Raw genomic sequence first — 23,897 nt, 5'->3', positions numbered from 1 at the left:
GTACGAATCTTCCTCCCTACTGAAACGCTATCTCTTACACCAATGTGATGTGTTTTGGATGCTAAATTTCACTGGTCGCAACCTATATCGCATCGGGTTTTGGTTTGAAATTTGGAATTTAGACACTTTTTAACGTTCCCAAATGTGCTGCCAAACCAAAGAGGATAAAAGATTCGCAAAATTTAGAAAGCAAGCCAAAAAGAGTGAGCAAATAGAGTAAAAGTTCATAGAATGAGCAACAGTACAGAGCGTTTCAGTTAAAATATAGGAAGTAATGTTTACACAAGCTCAATTAAAGATTTGGGTTCTGTGGAACCGTGGCCGACTCTCACGCGCACTTTTATGTTCTGCCGGCGGTTCTTACATTACTTGGTCACACATCATCGGGTGGTGGTGATTAAGTCACGCGTATTATTGATAGAGAGTGGTGTAGATTAGAAGCGATAAACGAACACAAAACTACACACAGAGTAAACAAACAACAGTAAAACATGTTCCGTGGGCCGGGATGCGAAGCGGCCGGCGGCGCTGGCCGGAGGATAGCCGAATCCAGCCGAGTAAACGTTATACAAGCTGCCAAGATTGTTGTTAGACTCACCTCGGGCTGTCTTCAGCAGCAGGTGAGCCGGCTTCGAGAACCCGATCGCGTTGTGTGCCATCAGCTCTATCCGGTAGTAGGTGTCCGCTTGCAGGTCGCGCATCTCGTACGAGGTCGAGATCTGGATGTCCTCCTCGATGCAGGCACCCTCCAGCTCCGTCCACACGCCGTTGATCTTGGAACCCTGGGCGAAACAAAAGACGAGACATGAATAATTCGTTGCGAACACGTTGGTTTCTATAAACTTACCGGGCAGAACTTCACCCGGTAGAAGTTGATGGGCTCTCCGTTGTCAACGGGGACGTTCCACCGCAGCTCAAAGTGGTCGGCGTACGGTGACGTCACGATGGCGTCATCTTCTTCGTCCTCCTCCTGGATGGGCGTGTGCAGCGTTTTGGGCGTTTCCGGTTCGGATCGTTTGGGCGTGGAGTGCACCACATAAGCGGCCCACTGACCAAGACCGACGATATTGCGTACCGCAAAGCGGAAGCTGTACGACGTCTGCGGTCGCAGCCCTTCTACGATGTACGGACTGTCCGGCGACCAGGTGCGGTTCAGGGCGGTGTTCCAATCGGGGTTAAACTCCTCCTTGTATTGAACGGACACGGCCGTAATGGGCAGTCCTCTTTCGATCGCCGGTGGAATGATGTCGAAGGTCATGGAGGTTGCGCTGACGGACCTTGGTCGAGCTTGTCCAACCGCGTCCGGAATGCGTGCTTCGCGAAGTTCCATGACATGTTCTTCGCTACCAAGTCGGTTGGTGGCAACGCACTTGTAGCTCGTGTAGTAGCGGGGTTCCCGAGGAATAATGATCAGATCACTGCGCGCACCTACATTCTCGACCTTCATGTTGATGTCGTACAAATCCAACACACGTCGGTCGTTCCAGCGCCATTCGATTGTCGCGTTCGGGATGGCTTGAGCCAGGCAGCTAAGATTTGCCGGGCGCTGCTCCCACGTGTAAACTGGCGGCAGTGACTTCATGTTGTCAAAATTGGGTTTGTATTCGACGGTGATGTGTCCCACTTTGTACGCAACATCTCCCGGATTTCTCGCGATACAATCGTACAGTCCGTCGTCAGTTTTGTCTACTTTGTGAATTCGCAAACTACCAATGGTCTCACCACGTTCCGCGTTGGTATCCAAGTCAAGCACGATGCGGTCGTCACTGACCTGCAGTCCAACAGAATACTCCTCGGTCGTTCCAAAGCGACGGAACGTAATCTCCGGTGGGGGTCGTCCAAATGCTCTACATGCCAACACGGCGTCACTATCTTCAGGTACGGTAATGTTCATGAATTCCAAAATCTTTGGACGAATCAGAACGTTCAGTTTGGTGGTGGACTCGGAAATACCTGCTGCATTCTTGGCCACACACGAGTACGTATCGTGGTCATCCTGCTCCACACGGCTAATGTCCAGCTGACCGGTCAATGCGTTAACGGAAAATCTATTGAAACAAATGGAGTGGAACTATAAAGCTACGGGGAAGGAGAAAGAAACAAGTCAACACAAACATACCTATCTATATCAACTACATTTTGCTGTGTGCTCTTTTTGATCCACTGGAACTCAGGTACGGGCTTGCCGGTGGCGTTGCAAAGGTACGAAAACGATTGTCCCTCGACAGCATCCAGCACCAATGGCAACTTCTGCACCTCGGGCTTGATTTGAACCTCAACTCGAATTACGCGCTTCGCCAGCTCGCCGGTGGATATGACTGCGGCCCGGCACGTGTACAAACCGTCGTCACTTTCGGACACATTCCGAATCAACAGCCCACGATTCTCAATGACGTACCGACCGCTGGATTTAATCTGCAAATTGCACACACTCATTGTACTCACGCAATTCCCCAAACCTCACAAGAGGACCCAATAGACTCTGAAAGTGTATGCCTTACCGGATCTCCATTACGGAGCCAATCCACGGTCGCCGGCGGATTTGCTGTCACCTCGCAGCGAACAATGTAGTCGTCACCCAGGATTGGCCGCTGATCCTCCGGTGCATCCTTCCACGTAATGGCCACTGGAAATGGATAGGGAGAGAGAGAGAGAGAGAGCGAGAAATGGTTGTGGTCAGCAACGTTCTATTCTGGGACGGTTCACTTTCAAAAGATATCATCGTGGCTCTCGAGTTGATCCCGCTGAACAGACCAACCGGCTAACGTGCAATTTAAAACAAAGGAACGAACAAAGGAAGCTCGTCGTCTCGATAAACGTTCGTTACAGCCCGAGCTTTTGGTACGGCATGACAATTGCACTGCTGTTGCACATATTCAGCCAAGTCAGCACATAAATACACACACACGCACACACACACGGTCGTTATGCTGCTCAATATGCATCAGCATCAGTAGCATTATAATGCAAAGGGCTTTATGAATGTAGCAGAGAAGGATGCTGGTCGTATAATATCCCTCCATAAAACAATCCCCCACACCGCACACACACATCGCGTGCATTAAACATTCCATCGCTCCGCGCGGTGCGCTCATGTTCATGCCACACTATCCAAAACTCAAATGTGTCCATAACGAGGGAAATTAAAGTTATTCCCCAAGTGTGTGTGTGTGGGGGAGGATGATCTGACAGAGGCAACGCATCGCGGAGATCTGGTACAAATTCCAGAGATTGCATTCCACAAAATGCGCACCATTAGTGTTATGCAACGTTCGTGTGTGTATGTGTATGTAAAATTTATTAAAATCATTAGATTGTTAAATAGTTTTGCTGACATGCCGCAACGATTAAAATTTCAGCGGCATGCAAAGTTTTGATCGAACCCAGTGGGGGGAAATTTCAACAAATTTTTCGAGTCTTCTTCGGTGGGTAGGAAAAATGGTCTTGTTTTACAGCCACCACAAATGAAAAGTTGGACATTTCAGTTTTGACTCTTAGCTGACCACATTGAATATTGTTTAAGGCCTAGAATTTGTGTGGCATAGTTGTCTACTGATACTTTTCAATGTTTTTGATTATATCCAGTTTGATGTTATTTTTGGAATTGCAAGTCTTTTTTTAATTGCATTGCATTGCATATGCCAGAGGTATATTTACACCCTATTGTAGTGTCCCTTGGTCACTATAAAAGTAGTACCACATCAAACATCTATTGTGTCCAATTTAGATAGTAATTTCCCTCAAATTATAGCAGTCAGGTTCGATAAAGAATGTGTCTCAGAGATCGTCCTCTTTCACCACCGACAGTCGTCGGATACAGTCGGGTATTGTAATCGGTCCGGATATCAATAAAGTATCGTATTGAAAAGTAAAGCGTGCTTCTTTTGTTCATGTCTGAACATTACAACTTGGCGACGAGAGATAAACATCGAGTTCGCGAGTAAAAGGTAGTCGTGTTTTGCGAATCGTAAAAGTAAACGGTCGAGAGTGAGTGCACGAGGTTAGAACCATAACCTCAAAGTCTGAAGACCTTGTCGATGGGGACGCCAGTTGCAGTGTCAAGCAATGGCGTTAGAAATAATGGCGGATCAAGCAAATCCATTCCGAATGCCAGTGGTTGGTTCCAGAAACATTTGTGTGCCGGAAGATGTTGGATTTCAGCAGATGTTCAGATTCCTAAATCGGTGACATGCAATTTCGTAGTGACTTCTGTCGCAATCCAGAGCATGTTGGCAAGCAGCGGTAATCCTGAGGAGTTCTGGAGCGGCCACGTGGCAAGGTACCATCAGTAAGTCGGTGAAATGAAGTGAGTTAGAAGATTGCTCAGTTGTAGTCAGAAATAGTTGTCGTTCAATTTCAAAGTCGTTTGTTAATCTAATTAAATTGAAACCGTTTGTCGTCCGGTAAAGCAGCGTAGTTTAAAAGAATCTGTTTGGTCAAGTTAGTCAAGTCGTTTGAAGTCAGAAAAATATGAAAATGGGTTCTGTGTCGTCGCTAGTCAGCAATCAGTCGAAAAGTTCCTAACCTGAAAGTCTAAAGTCACATGTAGCAAGACCAAAACAGTCAGATGTAGTCGCTAGTCAGCAAAAGTCTAAAGAATTATAACCTAGAAGTCAAACATAACCGATCAGTCAAAAGAGTCGTCGACAGTCTGTGTTCGTAAGTAGTCAAAGGTTATGTGAGGGAGAGGTGTAGTGTCCCTTGGTCACTATAAAAGTAGTACCACATCAAACATCTATTGTGTCCAATTTAGATAGTAATTTCCCTCAAATTATAGCAGTCAGGTTCGATAAAGAATGTGTCTCAGAGATCGTCCTCTTTCACCACCGACAGTCGTCGGATACAGTCGGGTATTGTAATCGGTCCGGATATCAATAAAGTATCGTATTGAAAAGTAAAGCGTGCTTCTTTTGTTCATGTCTGAACATTACACCTATCAAAGATAATATTAAAGCTGTTTGTCTGACATAAAAGATGCACTCCTTCCCAGATGTAATAACACCATGATTTTCTTTGCTGTGTATACGCTCCGTCTTAGGGGAAATATACCCATTTTAATCACTCTAAGCCGTTCGACCAATTCTCATCACTTTTGCAGTTTTCCGCTATTAAATCAACATTTTCAGATGTATCAACAAAGAAGAGTTGCTTGCTCACTTTTATTTGAGCTATTCATTACTTTGGAATAGTCAAAAACACTTTATGAAAGCTGTAACTCATGATCAAAGTGCTGATAGGCCGATAATAGAAATAATTTATAATTTTTCTGCTGGCGAATCTGCATTTGTAAACAAGCAGTCTAACGTCATAATTCGAATTCCCGGACGCTTCGAAACCCGGACACTTCAACTAGTTTTATCAATTATTTGGATGTAAGTTCGCATAATGATTGTCTAATCTGTGTTATTTGATGAATTCTAACATCAACTTTCATTTAAAGTTTGTTTGAACGCTGTTTTTATGCCAAAACAATTAAATAAAATAAAACTATAAGTTTACTAAAATTGCGAAACATTTCAACGGAAATATTTCATAGGCGCCCGAAGCACCGGGAAGGCAAAGCAGAAATTTATTTTTTTGATTTCCGTCCAAATTTGTGCGATTCATAAGCAAAATCGAGTGTCCGGAATTCGAAGCAAAAGTGTCCGGATTTCGAATCAGCTTTTAACAGTGTCCGGGATTCGAAGCACGACAAGTCATTTAAATTTTCAAATTCTGATGAAAAATTGATAGAAAAAGACATATTTTTCATGCATTCCCTTAAAACTGACTGTTTATACTAAATCCTGATGATATTTCTACATTTCCATCTTATTACATGATTTTTTGCCAGCTATAACAAAAATAACATGGTACTAAGTGTCCGGATTTCGAATCATGACGTTATCCCTTCCGCTCAAGTGACAGTTCAAGTCAAGTAAGAGGGGGATAGACTGCTTGTTTACATACGCAGATATTATATTACATTTAACTATATATTATAATACTAAACACAACTTTCAACAATAATACAAACACGGAGCGGTTGGTACAGAATGTCCACGCATCCTTCCTCCCCTGTAGATTCTGTGAAATGTGATCCGTTCTCAGAATCCTCTCTACGATAAACACAACGTGGTAGGGCTGGCAGCATTTGTGTTAGATTAGATTAGATTAGACTGTTATTTGTTAATGTTTAGGCAGTTCTAAATGAAAAACGTTACTTAATTCACCTTATGGAGGTTGTTGCCTTCCACATATTGACAGACCTTCAAATATTGTCTAAATCTAAATTCATACACTCACTTTTCATAGTTTATGGATGCTGAGATAATGCCTCGTAGTGCATAAATTTGGAGAAAAAATAGTTTTTCCTAGTGCTATCTAATTAGCCCTAATTTCTCAGCTCTCTATTTCGTAAATGTCCGGATATCACAAAAGTGAAATTATTTAATACCAAACCCCCTCACATTATATAAGAAGATTATCAAAAGACCTCTCGATGAATAAACAAAAATGAAGATCTGGTCACCCTATCGAAAGTAATGTGTGTGTGTGTGTGTGTGTGTGTGGTCCAATCCAATACCCGCTAACCGGTAGCGAAATTATGGGAAAGTATAATTTGTATCAGACTTTGTATATGCCGAATGCTGATACAACTTATCTCAGTCCCGGGTATTAGGTGGTGATAGCCCTCGCGCTGCTTCCAACGACCCGTTTCAGAATGACAGAGCTCCTTGCGGTCCAATTCCGAGGTCGCTGGGCATTGTTCGGCCCCGCCTAAACATAGAAGCAAGCATCTGAAGGAAACTCGATCTATATTTAGACTTCCAATCCCGTCAGGCAAATCAGGGATCAGCGCGTATTTAATATGAGAAGATAGCATGTTTCAACACTACGGATCAATTCACTGCTAGAGCGTAATCCTTCTGATGGCCGACTGCTTGGCGTCCCAGACCACCAATCCAGAGGTGTGAGTTCGAATCCCACCTGATTCATTTTCGTTTTTGTTCATATTCAAAGTTCAAATTCCTGATTCCAAATTTCAAAGGTACCGGCCGGGATTTGATCCCTGAACCTTCTGCTTGTGAGGCAGAAGCCGTAACCATTAAGCCACGGAGCCGGTTCTCTGGTCACCCTATCGAAAGTAATGGCCTAAAATGGATGAAAATGACTTCCGGATCTGTCTTTTGACACATCGTCGAATAGGTAATTTAATCAGACTGCTCGCCAAATAATTGCACCCAATCAAAAATGAAAATGATATCCGGATCTATCTTGTGACACATCATTGAAAAAACTTTGATATCTAGTCACGTTATCTAAAGTTATGACTACTTTACTGATATCAGGAGATTGATACTCGTCTGAAAAACCTGTATCATTTTCTCCTTCAAGACGGTGGCGCCGCGTGGTGGTAGCTGCCCTGTTTATTACACTGTGAAATTATCCATGGCTAATCCAAGGAACCAAAAGGTGGCAACAGAAATGTCTGTCCAAAAGGGGTGCTGCAAAAAAACTCATTATTTTTATCAAATGTTTGAACAAATCAGCAACAATTTAGAAGTTTGATAGTCAAACTACACTTCGTCGCCGTCGTGTTAACTTGTCGTACGTTCATTTTGGGCCAAATTGAGTTAAGAACGCCATTTTGTGCAGCTCACAATGCCTCATCTTTTGACCTTCACAGATCCCCAAAATTTGATTTCAGTCCTGAGATATTCAATGAAAACCAAAAAAGCTCCAAAATTTTTGTCAATTTTCATATGAAAGAAGTTTCAATCTTGTCGTGCTATCTTAATGTAAGTGCGATAAATGGCAAAGGGATTTTAGGTCAGAACGCGTTTGACGCACGTACAAGTTTGACTACCGTAACCATTTATGATTATAACTTTGGACTCCGGCAACCAACTTCAACCAAATTTCGGGGCAATGCACAGAATGGTCAACCAAACAAAACGTGTTTGTTATTGTTTGCATTGCGTGTTTTCGTTTTTGTTTAATCAAGGTCAAACATTAAAACGCGTTTTTCTCGAAACATCGAAATGGCGGGTGCGACAAGATAGCACGACGAAGTCGACTTAAAAGTTAGTCTTGTTATTATTTTTTTTTGCAAAACCGCATGTTTTTATCAACGAAAGTGCCAAAAATATTCGTAATTACCTTTTGCCTCTTGGTGGTGCTTTGTATAAGTAGTGGTCGATGTTTACGGATGTGCACGCAGAACACAGAACAGTTAGAACTAGCGAAAATGACTCACTTTCTTCTGATACATGTCGCCATATTCAAATTGCTTGAAGATTAATACCCGTGGTGATATTGATGTTCTTTAACGAAAACGTAATCGATTCCATCACTCGAACCATGGTAGTTGAAATACTTTTTAAATAAGCTGGAAACATTGATTGAAACAAAACCCTTATATTTTTGATGACCATAGAGTCCAAACTCATTATACGACACATCTTTGAAAAGATTTCAAGTCCATCGACAATCAAATTATTCTTTAATATTTATCTTAACCAAATTAATTTTAATTTGAAAAGTGTGAGTAAGGCATTAACTAGTGGTGGGCAAAACCGCTCATTTCTGTGAGCCGCTCATTTTCGTTCGCTCATTTAAATGAGCGGCTCTTTTGAACGGCTCATCCGCTCATTCCGCTCAAAGTCAGAAAATAGACTGGAATGAACTGAAACATCTGCCCAAGATATTTAGATTTTTTTTTCAAACGACCAATGGAGTGTCCATGAGTATCACACTTCGTATGATTTTTGTTGATTGATAATTCAAAAATATATGTTTTCATCGCACTTATTCTGAACAGATTGGAGATCGTCCATAAAACATAGAAAACCGTCGATTTACTTTATCCTTTTTTGGAAAGCATTTCAAATATAAACGTTTTATATGAAAAAGGAGAAAAACATTGATCTCTGAAATCCACACATATCGAAAACTTTTTTCATAGAGAGATAAACAAACTTGAGTTTTTTTTTCAGAAGTGAATATTTTCAACCAAATTATTGCTTTCAATCGTAAAAAGTAAAATGTTATGAAAAGTTAGCTGAATTATCGTTTTGATAATTATCTTCCCATTATTTTGTGAAACAAAAGATTTAATTTGGTGTTCAGTAACATGCATATTTGAGGTAGCGTTTTGCTGCACTTAATAAATTAGTCTTGAAATGCAGTTTTTTGTTTAATAAGAACAACCTTTATTCATGACAGCAAATGAATGATCAAAACAAGCGTCAAAAAAGATTTGAAAAAATGCCTTAATAAATCTATTGAACAATTACCACAAAAGAGTACCAAGTTTGTGTGATGTGCTGTGGTAAATTACATTTTAAATAATAAACGGTCCAAAACATGGATTAAAACCTTAAACTAGCATACTAATTATGTTCGAATGCGTGTAACAACTAACATAATGAGATCATGCAACATCTGGCGGCAGTCAGCTGATTCAAAATCACAGGCGCCCCGACACAGGCAAGCAACAAGCATAAAGTGCCCCATAATGTTGGAACATGAGGCGACCGGTGAGAACCTAGTTTCCCCCTCTTTTCTCAACAGCACCGTCACCACCAGCGCGTGGAAGAACGAACCGAACGAGAGCGAATGAGCGAGAGCGAAATAACGAAAGAGTGAGCGAAAACGACGCCGTTCGACGACGTCGACGACGGCGCGAGCGACGCTAATCAAGCGCTCCGTTCGTTCTTTCCGTTCATTCGCTCTCGCTCATTCGCTCTCGTTCGGTTCGTTCTTTGGCTCGCTCTTTGATTGGACGGTTCTTTGAAAAGAACCGGTTCACAAAATGAACCGCCGCTCATTTTTTTTGAGCGGTCGCTCATTCGTTCTTTAGCTTGAGCCGGTTCATAAGAACGGTTCGCTCAAAAAAGCCCATTAACCACGTAGGAGGATTTTGTTAGTTTTTGGAAATACATTGAGTAGATGTCCCTTTTTTCGGTCTACTAAGTAGAGTGCACTTTTAATTCAATGTAATTCTCTAATCCCGAAAAATTAAAAAAAAAACCCCGATTAAATCCCACCTGGGGTGAGATAGAGCCTTTCTTACTAAAGAATTTTACAATGGTAGATTTTTTTTTTCAATTCATAACATCGACTTTGTTTATTTATAACGTCAACACAAAAGAAAGTCTTATAATGAAAGCGATGTATTATAAATGATATGATTTCCAAAAGAAATAAAAAACGCAATTTTCAACAAAAGAATATTTTCAATCGTACAATATGTTTGTACGTTTGTAATCAAACAAGCGTTTATGACAAACGCGATCATAGCAAGCTTCCCATGCGCCAGTGACAACGCACACCGCGGTTTTGGTTTTTTAGCTTCATTACGAGCCCTATTGTGTGTTGGTATTCTGGTTCATCGTTCCAGCGCACCAAGTCAAGTAAAACCGAGGTACAAGTCTCGGTTGAGTTTTCAAAAAGCCGTATGACCCAAGTAACATTTTTTTCCAGGAGTTCTACAATAGCTCTTCAAGATAGCTACAGCATAGCAGTTTGGACCGCGGTAGGATAAAACTCTCTTCAAGTACTCTTCCAAACTCCTGAAGAAGTTTTGAAGAGAATTTTATCCTACCGCGGTCCAAACTGCTATGCTGTAGCTATCTTGAAGAGCTCTTGTAGAACTCCTGGAAAAAAATGTTACTTAGGGAGCCATTGGTAAACAAAGCCCTTTTTGCATCGGTATTCGACCTACTTACGATAAACCAATCTCAAAAATGCTTGAGATTGTTCATTTACACGTCCGCCAAGTGCCCTAAACTAAAAACAAATGAAATATTGTTTCAATTTGAAGAAAACGAAAATTAGCATCGGAGGTCACGGTGGCTTTTACGACTTTTTGAAAACTCACCCGAGAAGTGAACCGCGTGTGCAGCTTCTACGGAAGTGACAGAGTCAGAGATAGCTTTTTTTAACAACCGCACCACTACACACTCAATCGCGAGAACTTTAGGTAGAAAGCCATTGGCGTCGCCAGCATTGAAAACTTTGAAAACGATATAAACGATGAAAAGCTTAGAAAGCTCCTATTGGAATCCAATGAACTCTGTTAAATAAACTTACGAAATCACGAAAAAATGAAGTCTACATTTAGGCGATTTTAGGAGCGCACGGGAAACAAATTGATTGTAGCCGGATGAATGTCCTATGTCACAAATGTTTTTGCATAAATATTGGATAGTTATGCAAAAACGGACAGGGCAAAAGAAACCGAAAAGCTACGATATCTTACATGTTGTAGGAAACATCGGTAGACAAGCTACTACAAAACGAGTATAAGTCGAGCAACAAAATATATGCGCCAGTATTCGAAGCTCAACTTGACAACTTGTCGACTTGGCGAGGGAGCGTCGAAAATCGATGCAGTGTGATTTTTTGACGATTTTTCCGATTAAAATTCATGCTAAATCGACATATTTACGAAGATGGAAATGACGTCCAGCCATAAAGTAAAACCTATAGCTTTCTTTAGTAAGAAAGGCAAAATATGTTGGTACTACCATTTGATCTTCAATTGTACCAATTTACGACCCACCTTCTGGTTGAGTGTCAAGAAGCGATAAGCAGAATGGTGAAAATTTTGGACCTAATCGGGAGCTACCAATTTTCCACAAAATAATAGGGTCATAACTTATGACATTTTTTCCTCTTAAATAAAAAATAAAGAAATAAACTTTTGACTCATAAGTTTATTTCTTTATTTCTTATTTAAGAGGAAAAAATGAATTATTCTTACCCATCAAAAAGTGACGGCTTGTATCATTCTCAAGTGGAAGATTTCTGGCAGACACGTTGGAATGCACAGTTTCGTCATATATCGATGCATCTGTGCTCTCTTATACTAACTAGATAGGAAAACCAGCAAACTTAGTACAATAGAGCACAGATATGGTGGTCAGAAATTTATTCAAATACCACCATGGTACACATCGTTTCAAACGAGTCCAATACATTAAAGATACGGCAACCCTGTCTCAAGTTATGGCCACTTACGTGATATTTATGTCCTTTTTTGAAACCAGAGTAAACTATGTTTGGATCCATCATCCGAACCTTCGTTGGTTAGGTCAAAAACTCTTTCCAAAGAGTCTAAAACTTTGAAATCTGGCAACACTGTCTGGAGTTATGAACCCTTGAGTGATATTTATGTACTTTTTTAAGTTGCAAAACAAAGCTTTCGAAATTCGAAGTCCCGTGTTATAAGAAGGGGTACATAAAAATATTAAAACACCAAATACCAAATTAAAAAAAAATAAAGGAGTTCCTCTTGCCAATGCATTTTCAAGGCGAAAAATCGGTTGGAAAATATATTTATGTAAATTTTAAGATCAAAGCCCGCCTAGAGACCTTTTGATTCTTAATTTGACACGATTTAAAAGCTTCAAAATGACTGCCCTTGCACTTACCGTAAGTTTCCACCGAAACGGACGCGCCGAGCTGCTCGGTCACGGAATAGGACGCCGCACAGTAGTACACGCCGGCCATCGATTCCTGCAGCGAGTTGAAGATCAGCGCCAGCGCCTGCCCGGAGGCAATCGACTCGGTGTAGATGGGGGGTGACGATTGTCCGGCCCTGGAATTAAGGTGAGATAGTTGGGGGGTGTTAGGGTGGTGTTGGGTTAGACTTGTTTATTGCACTTTTCTGTATCATAATAATGCAATGAAAGTGGAAAAGTTTTCGGACAGGAAAGTTTTTACATGTTTAAGTGTGTGTCGGGTAAAAGTTCTGTACACTTTTGAGAGCAGGAAGAAAATTAGGGTGGTTGTGGTGTCAGTATTCGTTACATGAAGATGAGAAGGGACATCAGCTGGAGGAAAAAACTCTTAATTAGATTGAGGACGGCTCGAACGTGCACACAACAGTCTGCCCTGGTTTCAGAAAGTACCAATGATTAGAAACATCCTCATCAGCAACAACATCATCACCATCGTGAGGAAAAAAGTTGGAGGAGCCTTGGAATGTCTGGAATGAAGTTCTTCTTGTGCAATACGAATGTTGCCCAGGAATACCATCGTCAAAGAAGAAAGGAAGAAAGACCTTTTGGGACCTGCTACGAAAGCGGAGGAATTTGGACTGATTGAATTGGACATGAAAGTGGGGCTAATGGATATGGCATACGGCGACGCCGGAACGTGATGTGGAGCAAGGCAAACAAATCAATCGTTTGAAATTTGCCAGCTCATTAGAAGGTACACTCCACGTATACGGCAAAGTTCTAAGTGTGAGGATCTATCAATCCTGTGTAGGTGTGGGTGTGTGTTTATGTGGGAGGGTACTTTCTGTGGTTTGCAAGCATTATCACTAACGGCTACTCTCCAGGAACGTAAAAGATAGTGTACACGTGGAGTATCATTCCACCGGTGAGAAGTGAGAGCACACACGCACGCAGAATGCTTGGAATGGATACCAATAGACAGATTCTACACATCGGAACTAAACTGGTAGGAAAAGGTTAGAGATACAGAGCGAGAGAGATTGATAGCAAGTGGTTCGTGCTTGCACATAATTAGAGTTTGATTGATGCGTTCGATCGAAGGTGGTCAATGGAGGTGTTGGTTGATGAAGTGAGATGAGATTGTCGGTGTTTGCTTTTGCACGATAATCTGAATAGCTCATTGCACAAGTGGTCAGTCGCAAATTCTTCAAACAGTTGTAGAAATGATCCACAAACAATTTATGCAATGCAAACACACTTTTTAAATTTCAAGTCTAATTTTTGAATTTTTGAATCTAAGTGTTTCAAAAAATGCTTTATTATAGTTACGCAATCAATTTATTTTTCTCTCAATAATGTACGAAAGTATCAATACAATAACGCGTGATTTTTTTCGAATTATATCTTTGAGTTTACATGAATTCGATTCTTCAAGTATTCAAATCCATATACAGGAAATTCTGGTTTGTTTCTTTCTCACTGTTTAAAACTTTCAATCATTGTTCCAATTATTTCAAACATTTAATTTGACTGTAATAAAGTAATATGATAATATGATTCATTATGAAACCATTTCATGAATCGTTCGATTTTGTTTATGTTTAGTTGTGATTTTATCAGATACTCTTAATGATTGTTGATGAACATTGATGTGAATGGTTAATACAATTGTACAGTGTCACACGAAATCAATATAAAACAAAAGTGGCGCAGTTGTATTAATGAGCTCGGTTAACTAAAAAACTCCATCAACTAAGTACACAGATGACACTATTTATTATTGTTTTTTTCTATTAAGGAAACACACCGCGGTGGCTTCAGCATTGGCTACGCTCGCTGAAGAGGAAGTGTTGAAGCTCTGCCACCCCGTGCGAAACTATCTATAGGCTAGAGAAAGAGATCGCGATTACGCTCTATAGTTCTAGAAATGCATGAAGGTGGGGAAACATGATGAAACAACAACAATCAAACTCCAAAATGCACACTTACTTCGCTGGGAGCTTTCGACCTTTAGAATCGTACTGTGGGTAGTAATATTTAGTCCTAAACAATAAAATAACGAAAATTAATTTTGACTGGATGAAATCGGGACGAGTTTTTGGAGGGCGAGGGTGTTAGAAACTGGATTCTCCCAAGGGAAAGCTTCTACAAATGTTTTTTTTTTCGGTGGGGTAAGTTGTAAACGCCAATTACGGTGCGGTGAAAAGTCACTGCATGAAACAGAATGTTACAAGGAACAGAAAGAACGAAAACAAGTCAAACACCCAGGTGAGTCGGGAAGAAAAAATGCCTAAAGAATGAAACTAATCACCGTTATACACGCAAAGAAGTTTTAATAAACTGCACAATTTAAAACACGAAGCCGACGACATTAAAACAATCCACCAGATAAAAGTAGTTGTGCCAGGTGAAAACGTTACGTTTTAAGTTTTGTGCAAAGTTTTATAAGAGAAAAAAATATAACATGCATCACCTGGTAATCCGAAAGTGGCGCTGCCAGCAGCAATTTTGGGAAATTACACAATTCTCGGAAAGTTTTCCGTCTTCAATTTGAATTGAAGTTTTTGGTGATTTAGGGATACATCAGCTTGAGAAAAACTAAACCGAATCCTTTTTTACAATAGTTAGACTAATTTAAGATTGGATAATAAATCCAATAAATAACAAAGCTTGCCTTAAAGTTTCACAATAAAATAGTAATACGTGTCGTGTTTTTGTTATTTTGTTTTTGAGGTGTCAATATTGGAGTTCGATATAACTTTTTGAAATGGTACAAATTTACATAGAATGTATTGAGAATGTATTGGCAGTGCGTGGCCGAATGGTTACGCTGTCCGCTTTGTAAGCGGATGATTCTGGGTTCAATTCCCATCTGTTGCAACCTTCCATCGGATGAGGAAGTAAAATGTCGGTCCCGGCCTTGGCTGTTAGGCCGTTAAGTCATTCCAGGTGTAGGAGTCGCCTCCATGCCATAAGTACAAACAACACACCAAACCAAGCCTACTCCGGTGGAATCGCTGGCGGCGGTTGGACTCGCAATCCGAAGGTCGTCAGTTCAAACACTGGGGTGGAAGGTTCCTTGGAGTAGAAAGAGGTTAGGGTGCTCTCCCCATTCAAGCCTTCGCACTCCTAGGTTCGAGCAGAAACTTGCAATAGAGACCACAAAAGACCCGGGGGTCGTTAATGTGGATGGTTTGATTTTGAAGCAATACATCCACAGGAGCTTCAAACTAAAGATTTTAAAATTTCTATTTGGAATAACTCACTTTTCCTGTCATTCTCGATAAATACACGGCTTTTTTTCGTAGCCAAAATAACAGTACGAAAAAGTACTTTCGAGCAACCATTTCAGTTTCGCGTCTGTCACGGATAAGGTTGCCAGATAAATCTGTTAAATCCATTTTATTTCAAGTGCTAGCCAGATTAATGATTGATCATTATATTTGCCAGATTTTTCAACTTTTTCAAACACCAAAATGAACAATTTTATTAAAAAAATATGTATATTTATATTATTTAAAATATGAATTAATTTTTTGAGCCCGAAAAACAATTTAACCGTCAGAATTCTACAAACTTTTGAATTGATTAGTATCCATCCCCCCTTCGCTATTCATAATAATAAGATTTTTGTCAGACAGTTTTTATCCAATTTTTTTTCGATACATGGCCGATAACTCGTGATGGCTACGAGCAAACCCCTTATGTTTATGCATATTTTTTGTAATTGTCTGCTCTACAACTTTGTAGAACATTATTGCACTCAAAAAAAACCCTGCATAGTTACAAAAACACGAAATTTTTAAATAAAAAACTTTGTTTTAAATGAAAAAATTACCCTTCTAGGTTATTTAAGATTCCAAAATAACATTAAATTTTCTTAAAATGACACATTCCACATTGTTTTGACAGGCAAATTTCGAAAAATGGTATAGTTTTAGTTTTTTTTGTTGTATTTTTTCGATTGAAATATTTTTTTCCCGGAAATTTGAGTACGCCATCAAATCGGGCGTCAAATTTCACATAAAAGTTCCTTTGACACCAAATTTCCTCAAAATCACAATTTCTGGCCGCAAACATCTTTTTTCGAACATTCGAAAATCAAAAGTGTCGAAGCGCCCCTCCGTCACGACACGGATAGAAATCCTGTAAGCAAATCCGGTAACACTGTGTTGTTGAACTCGACAACATGAAAATGTTTTCAAAATCGTCAACATTTTTCTCGATTTCGATGCAAATGTTTGCAAAATCGATAACATTGTGGTTCAAAATCGATAAAAATGTTGACGATTTTGGAAACATTTCCATGTTGTCGAATTCAACAACACAGTGCTACCGTCATCAGGGGTAACATTGGGTCTGGGGGTGAGATTGGGCCATACAAGTTTCAGCATTTTTGTATGACCCATTCTCACCCCCAGACCCAATGTCACTCCTGATGACGGTACCGGATTTGCTTAGAGGATTAATATCCGTGGAGATATCGAAAAATGGAGCTTGGTTTCGCGATCATTGACAAAAGTTACCCCTTAGGCCAATGCTGTGTAGGCTGGTGGAGAATCACCCAGAAGTATTAATGTTTAGTGAAAATAAAATTGCAATCAACTGAAATAAAATTGGTTGACAAAAGGTTTATTTTTTATAATGTTTGAGTTTGTATTATGAAAATTGACATATACTGTACCAGATTTTTTTTAATGCTTTTGATTGCAAAACAACTATAAAGGTGTAAAATTTCATTTAACTTTCGCTTTTTCATTGAAATGTTGAGATTGTAAATCTTTATTTCGATTTTTCATCTCTTCTCAACCGCGATCAAAGTCGAGAGACATAAACTTTGAAAAAAATATTTCTAAGTTCCTTTCCAGTTGTTAAACAAGTAAATTGAGTTATAAATAAACTCAATTTACCTGTTACTCAATAATGAAAAGATAAAACAATACTTCCAATTTGAACACCCCAATCCGTCAAATTAGTAATTTCCCTTCAATTGTCACCGCGGAACGCCGCACCGATGTGTCGCGCGTGTCACATTTAGCAAAAACCCGCCCGGAAGGCTCTCACCACTTTCGGAAAAACTTTCCCCTTTGCTGCTGCAGCTTTGTGCACTCACAAAACTGATAATGGTGTGGAACAAAGGTAAGGGAGGGGTATTAAGTAGGGGGTGGTCTCAGAATCATGCTGCAGAGTTCAGTTAATTATAGGTTGGCGTGGTTTTCCCCTCCGGTAAGCTTCCTGCACACACACACACACAGTGTCATATTTTCTGCGATGCGCCAACGAGAGCGTGCACAATGAAAATTGAAATGTTTTCCAAAGGTGGCATTTTCGCGCTTTCGTGCACTGAAACCCACCCACTCACCCCGTTATAACGACGCATTCGAATATGCCCGGTGATAACGAGCTAGGGAAATGTGGGGGAAACTGCTGGGGGAGGTGGTTTGGGACAATGCACTTTGTTAGTGGTGCACGCGCTAGATGAGAAAACTTTTTGCTCACAGAATTGTGAGCTTTTCGGAAAACTTACGCTTTTGGCGGTATCGTCATGTTGCGATTGTCACTCCACCGCAGATCGGAAATCAGCGCGCTATCGGGGACATCCGGTCGGCACGTCAGCAGCAACGAGGCACCAACAGGTTTTCGCTGGACGGACGCCGCCGGCAGGATCTGTAGGCTCGGAACCTTCTGGCATCGTACCAGGCCTGAAAGGGAGGGAGGAAAAGAAGAGAAGATTGTTGAAAAATATTGAATTTTAATGACCGTTTGTACGCGGTAATGAGAGGAGGACGACTGCGTCATTGAACAGTGGGAATTATGTGAAAATGTTCGACATAATCTGTGTTTACAAAAAGAAACTTAATCCTATTTTCACTCTTAATTAATTTTCAAGAAAAAAATACACACAACTCCTTTCTTTCATCACATAAAAGCTCTTTTATTCCCTTAGTGCACAACGCAACCATTACACAGTGGTCCAGATCGCAAAATTAAGTGGAAAATGGATTTTCCGAAAAATGGTGACGTTTTGGAGCTTTGGTGTCTTCAGAAGAGTTGTTGCAAATGGAAAGGGGCAACTTTTGGTTTGGTTCAAAATTAGGGTGGTTCACGATTAGGGTGATTTTGAAAATCTAACTTTTCAGGAATATTTTTGGGAATTTTTTTGTCTTCTAAAAAGTTGATGGGCTTGCCAATCCAAGCAACTTTGTCGAAGACACCAAAATTTTATCTCGTAATCTACGCCTTCTATGACCAAATTTATAAAAAGCATCTGAGCAAACCTTCAAAAATCAGTTTTTTGAACGTGGCAATTCAGGGTTAACTTTTAGAGAAAAGTGATATTCGGAGCACTTTTAGAGCTCTACAAAACAAACATTTTCATTTTTTGACATGTCAATTTAGACTTAAGGGTCAAAAGTTACAGCCATTTTAAGGTAAAAAAGATGCAAATTTAAAACTTAAATATCTCAAAATGGCGCAAGCCAAATTTTAAGCACTAGGTTGCATTTGAAAGAAGAGATCTAGCACTACAAACGCTGAAAAAATCTCAGGGGTGTTTTTCTTTAAACTTGAGATATCTTCATTTGAAAAAGTCTAATTTTCAAGGGAAAACCATATGGGACCACCCTAACGAAATTCGAAAATTGTCCAAATATATGTTTTTCCATGTAATTTTGCCCGCTGAATCTGAATCTGCCCTCAGAATTGAGCCAAAATGTCAACAAATCGATTTTTGGTCATATTTTGGGTTTCCATGTAAAATTATCATTTAAACCCAAAATATGACCAAAAATCGATTTGTTGACATTTTGGCTCAATTCTGAGGGCAGATTCAGATTTAGCGGGCAAAATTACATGGAAAAACATATATTTGGACAATTTTCGAATTTCGTTAGGGTGGTCCCATATGGTTTTCCCTTGAAAATTAGACTTTTTCAAATGAAGATATCTCAAGTTTAAAGAAAAACACCCCTGAGATTTTTTCAGCGTTTGTAGTGCTAGATCTCTTCTTTCAAATGCAACCTAGTGCTCAAAATTTGGCTTGCGCCATTTTGAGATATTTAAGTTTTAAATTTGCATCTTTTTTACCTTAAAATGGCTGTAACTTTTGACCCTTAAGTCCAAATTGACATGTCAAAAAATGAAAATGTTTGTTTTGTAGAGCTCTAAAAGTGCTCCGAATATCACTTTTCTCTAAAAGTTAACCCTGAATTGCCACGTTCAAAAAACTGATTTTTGAAGGTTTGCTCAGATGCTTTTTATAAATTTGGTCATAGAAGGCGTAGATTACGAGATAAAATTTTGGTGTCTTCGACAAAGTTGCTTGGATTGGCAAGCCCATCAACTTTCTAGAAGACAAAAAAATTCCCAAAAATATTCCTGAAAAGTTAGATTTTCAAAATCACCCTAATCGTGAACCACCCTAATTTTGAACCAAACCAAAAGTTGCCCCTTTCCATTTGCAACAACTCTTCTGAAGACACCAAAGCTCCAAAACGTCACCATTTTTCGGAAAATCCATTTTCCACTTAATTTTGCGATCTGGACCACTGTGCATTAGTAGCTGGTGGCCCGAAAAGCACCCGTAGAAACTTGAAAGGTTAAATCATTTCATATCTCCTGGGCCGGCAACTTTATAACCCAATCAACGTTCATAATATTAAAAGCGCTCCATTACCAGAGTGCACGCCTGACAATTTTATCTACTTCTTTCATGAGGAGCAAAGTTCCAGCAAGTTTATAACGCTGCTCCCTGCGGCTTTTTTTTTCTCTACTCAGACCTACGAAGGATATCCCTCTAGAGGAGGAAATCAGCTTGAAAAAAACTTTTTCAAATTTCCCTGTAAAAAAGGAAAAATCCAAACTAGCTGGTAAGTACTATCTGACGACACAACCCGAGCATGGGTAAATAACAAGGGAAATGCGTAATAATACCTTTCTCTGGTATCAATACCAATTTTTGGTATTCCTGGACCCTTTGAAATTTGTCTTGAGGATTATGCAAGAGCAAAATGTGGTATCATACCAATTTAAGGTATTGTTTTGATATTGCAAAATTGCAGAATTTGTCAATGATCGAACACCACATTTTGGTATTCTTTTGGTATTACAGTGTTTTATCAAATTCCTCTGAAACTATGGGAAAATTTTGATCAATTTTGACAAAATAATTAATTTTGCACTAAAATGATGTCTCAAAGCAAATGCTTTAATTGAAAACCAGAAATTTCAAACTTGATTTTAAACATTTTTGATATACCCCCTACAGAAATGACTTGACATTGTGGAAAATTTTCTAAGTCAGGATGGCACATTTTGGTATTATTTTGGTATTAAAGTGTTTTATCAAATTTCTCTGAAACAATGGGAAAATTTTGACCAATTTTGACAAAATAATTAATTTTGCACTAAAATGATGTATCAAAGTGAATGCTTTCATTGAAAACCGGAAATTTCAAACTTGATTTTAAAACTTTTGATATACCCCCTAAAGAAATGACTTGAAATTGTGGAAAAATTTCTAAGTCAGGATGGCACATTTTGGTATTAAAGTGTTTTATCAAATTCCTCTGAAACTTTGGGAAAATTTTGACCAATTTTGACAAAATAATTAATTTTGCACTAAAATGATGTCTCAAAGCGAATGCTTTCATTGAAAACCGGAAATTTCGAACTTGATTTTAAACATTTTTGATATACCCCCTACAGAAATGACTTGAAATTGTGGAAAATTTTCTAAGTCAGGATGGCACATTTTCGATTATTTTGGTATTGAAAGGTTTCATCAATTTTCTCTAAAACTATGGGATTTTTTTACCAATTTGGACAAGATAATAAATTTTGCGATAAAATGACTTTAAAAAAAAAACCAAATACTTTGAAAAACGAGCCAATCGAAAGATTATTGAATTTTGGTGAATTTCAATCCAGTTTTATTTTAATAACACTTATTTTTCAATCTTGTTATTTTTCAGAAGCTTCAAGAACTTCAAGCACAGTCCGTTTATCAATGACAAATGCATTCGATGTGATGAAGAATATCACTAAGAACAACATGGAATCATCAGGTGAGTAGATTTGGCTGTTGCATATGGATCATTTCCGTTTTTCACTAACTGCAACTGCTGCACTAAAAATGGTATGAAAATACCAAATTTTGGTATTACTTGTGCAAATATCAGCGACCAAAATGTGATCTTGGTTGCCCAGTAATAGATGGTAAAATACCATCAAATCATACCAAAATCATGTATGTGGAAGACCACAGGAATACCAAAATATGATTTTCCAAGGGCGCGGGAATACCTAAATTTAAAACCATGGCAATACCAAGTTTTGGTATTCAAGCAATGTTCAAAAATCCAGAAGACCTCAAGTTGGTATTGAAATGGTTTTATTTTGAGGTATTATTTTACCCTTGGAATAACATGGTTTGGTATTGTTGTGCCCTTACACATACAAGATTTTGGTATGATTTCATGGTATTTTACCATCTATTACTGGGCAACCAAGGGCACATTTTGGTCGCTGTTATTTGCCCAAGTAATACCAAAATTTGGTATTCCCGTGTTATTTACCCCTGCTCGGGAATCCCAGTCCGTAATAGCCGCAATCCTCGCGCGCGCCATACTTTTAATAAACTTTATTAAAACATTTTCACATAAAAATGAAAAGTACGACGGCATCATCCACCAGCAAATTCTGAAGGACTTTGCGCCACCGCTGCTGGTGCAAAAAATGCGATAAAAACTCCAGGAAGATTTTGAGCAAGTTTCGAGCTGCACACAAGTTCATGCCATTTGCTGCCACCGAAGAGAGAATATTGCATCCCAAATTGTCGTACGAAGCCGGTGTGGGGCCCAGGCCCATGGGTTCCGGTTTCGAGGAGCTGATGCCAAAGGACATTCAAGCCAGCTGGGAAACGGTGGCAAATCTGATGATGCCCTGTGAAACTTAAGTAATAAAGATGGAGTTTGGAACGCGTCTAGCCCGGGGACGTAAAAGAAGAGGATTACAAGAGAAATTTTACAGATTATTGCGATGGAAATGATAGAATTTCATTTAAACGAGTGTCTCATTCTATACTAATACTGATTATACTGAATTTGAACAATATTAATGCACGTTTGAACAGTTTGTAATACAAAAAAAATCCTGAATGAGACTCGTATTGGATGCCAACGTCAATTGGCCAACCATGAACAAAGGTCAAAATTATTTCCTAAACTAATTAAAAAAATGATCAAACAAATAGGAAACAAGACAAGTGTGTAATTAAAATTGCTCCCACACACAAAAGTTTCTTTAGTCTTCCAACGAAACTTTCTACGAAGTTTGAGCTAGTCCAAACAAGGAAGCATGGTTTGCACATTTCGAAGGAATATATATTTCACAACCCTCAACATTGTTTGAAGTTTTGTAATGAGCAACATTTGTTGCTCTTCTAAACTGGTAAAAATATATGGCGTGGTACCAAATCAAAAATATTTGTCCATCTTAAAAATAAATCAAAATCTTGAATCTTGAAGCTTTAATTTTTTTTTCATTCCTGATTAGCCAAATCATTTGTTTCCATAATATTCCGCAATTTTGGTTGAGAAAAAATTAGGAATGAAAAAGCCTGGTTTCAAAAAACCAACTCTAACTTTCAACAACAAGTATTTCTTCAACTCTCACGTAAGCCCTCTCAATTCAACCATAATACGACAAGAGAGCTACACATATTTTGCATTCTGCACTATTGCACTTCAAATCGTTTCACTGTGAGACTTCCTGAGCAGAAACGAAGAGAGGCTATTGCATTACCGACTTTTATTCCATTCGTTTTGGCATAATCCTTCGCTCGAGCCTTTCGTTTGCATATACGTACAGTTTGCCAATGCTGCTCTGCATGTAAACATTTAGAGTGCATGGTGGATGGGCTAAAACGACTTATCACTCGAGCAAACTGATACAGTTTCAATACCTTAAACTACCGTGCACAGAAAAAAAATTACGGAAAAATGTGTCAAAAAAATGAGTAATATTACATCAGAAACTGGTGAATTTTCATCTGGTTCACATTTTTACAAATTCTTTATGTAAAATTACTAAAAAAGAGGTCATATTCATCTAATTAAATTTTCAACCTTCCAAAACTATACTTTTTTCTATGTGGAGGTTGTGGAATGGTTGTGGAGCAACCAGCTAAGGGAGGAATTTGGTCTTAGAGAGTATTGTTCTGTAGAATGGTCCAAGTTAAGTTATGTAAAAAAAGAATGTACACCCCTTAAGCACTATGCACGTTTTGTGATGTAACATGTAAACAATTTAAAATTTTCCAGAAACCTAGTACTACGTTTTATTCAGAAACTCATGCCGAACAGTTTGCTACAAAAAGCTCATGAAAAGATGATTTCTATAAAAAGTTCTATAACAAATACTAATACAAAAACCAAAAAAGGTGCAAAA

The 23,897-nt window shown here is 39.1% G+C and overlaps 1 protein-coding gene and 1 long non-coding RNA gene across 10 annotated transcripts in view; one reads left to right on the top strand and one right to left on the bottom strand.

The window, feature by feature from the left end:
• LOC120422116 (fasciclin-2) overlaps nt 1-23,897 on the bottom strand; it is a 223,655-nt gene that overhangs the window by 35,913 nt on the left and 163,845 nt on the right. For 6 of the 9 annotated variants that reach the window (XM_052709795.1, XM_039585521.2, XM_039585528.2 and 3 more), the window contains exons 2-8: nt 17,977-18,151; nt 14,439-14,492; nt 12,420-12,586; nt 2,502-2,626; nt 2,120-2,415; nt 848-2,048; nt 599-782 (exon numbers count right to left, since the gene is read on the bottom strand). In XM_052709795.1, coding sequence (XP_052565755.1) covers nt 599-782; nt 848-2,048; nt 2,120-2,415; nt 2,502-2,626; nt 12,420-12,586; nt 14,439-14,492; nt 17,977-18,151 — 2,202 coding nt within the window. The remainder of the gene's footprint in view (nt 1-598; nt 783-847; nt 2,049-2,119; nt 2,416-2,501; nt 2,627-12,419; nt 12,587-14,438; nt 14,493-17,976; nt 18,152-23,897) is intronic. The other 3 variants (XM_039585503.2, XM_039585535.2, XM_039585514.2) reach the window with 1 other exon arrangement.
• LOC120422167 (uncharacterized) lies at nt 12,456-22,611 on the top strand. Its single transcript, XR_005606087.2, has 3 exons — nt 12,456-12,597; nt 20,226-20,317; nt 22,122-22,611. It is a non-coding gene; the product is annotated as an uncharacterized LOC120422167 (long non-coding RNA).

Source organism: Culex pipiens, chromosome 3 (assembly GCF_016801865.2).
Source record: "Culex pipiens pallens isolate TS chromosome 3, TS_CPP_V2, whole genome shotgun sequence".
NCBI classification, from domain to species: Eukaryota; Metazoa; Arthropoda; class Insecta; order Diptera; family Culicidae; genus Culex; species Culex pipiens.
This window is presented reverse-complemented; position numbering and strand designations above follow the sequence as displayed.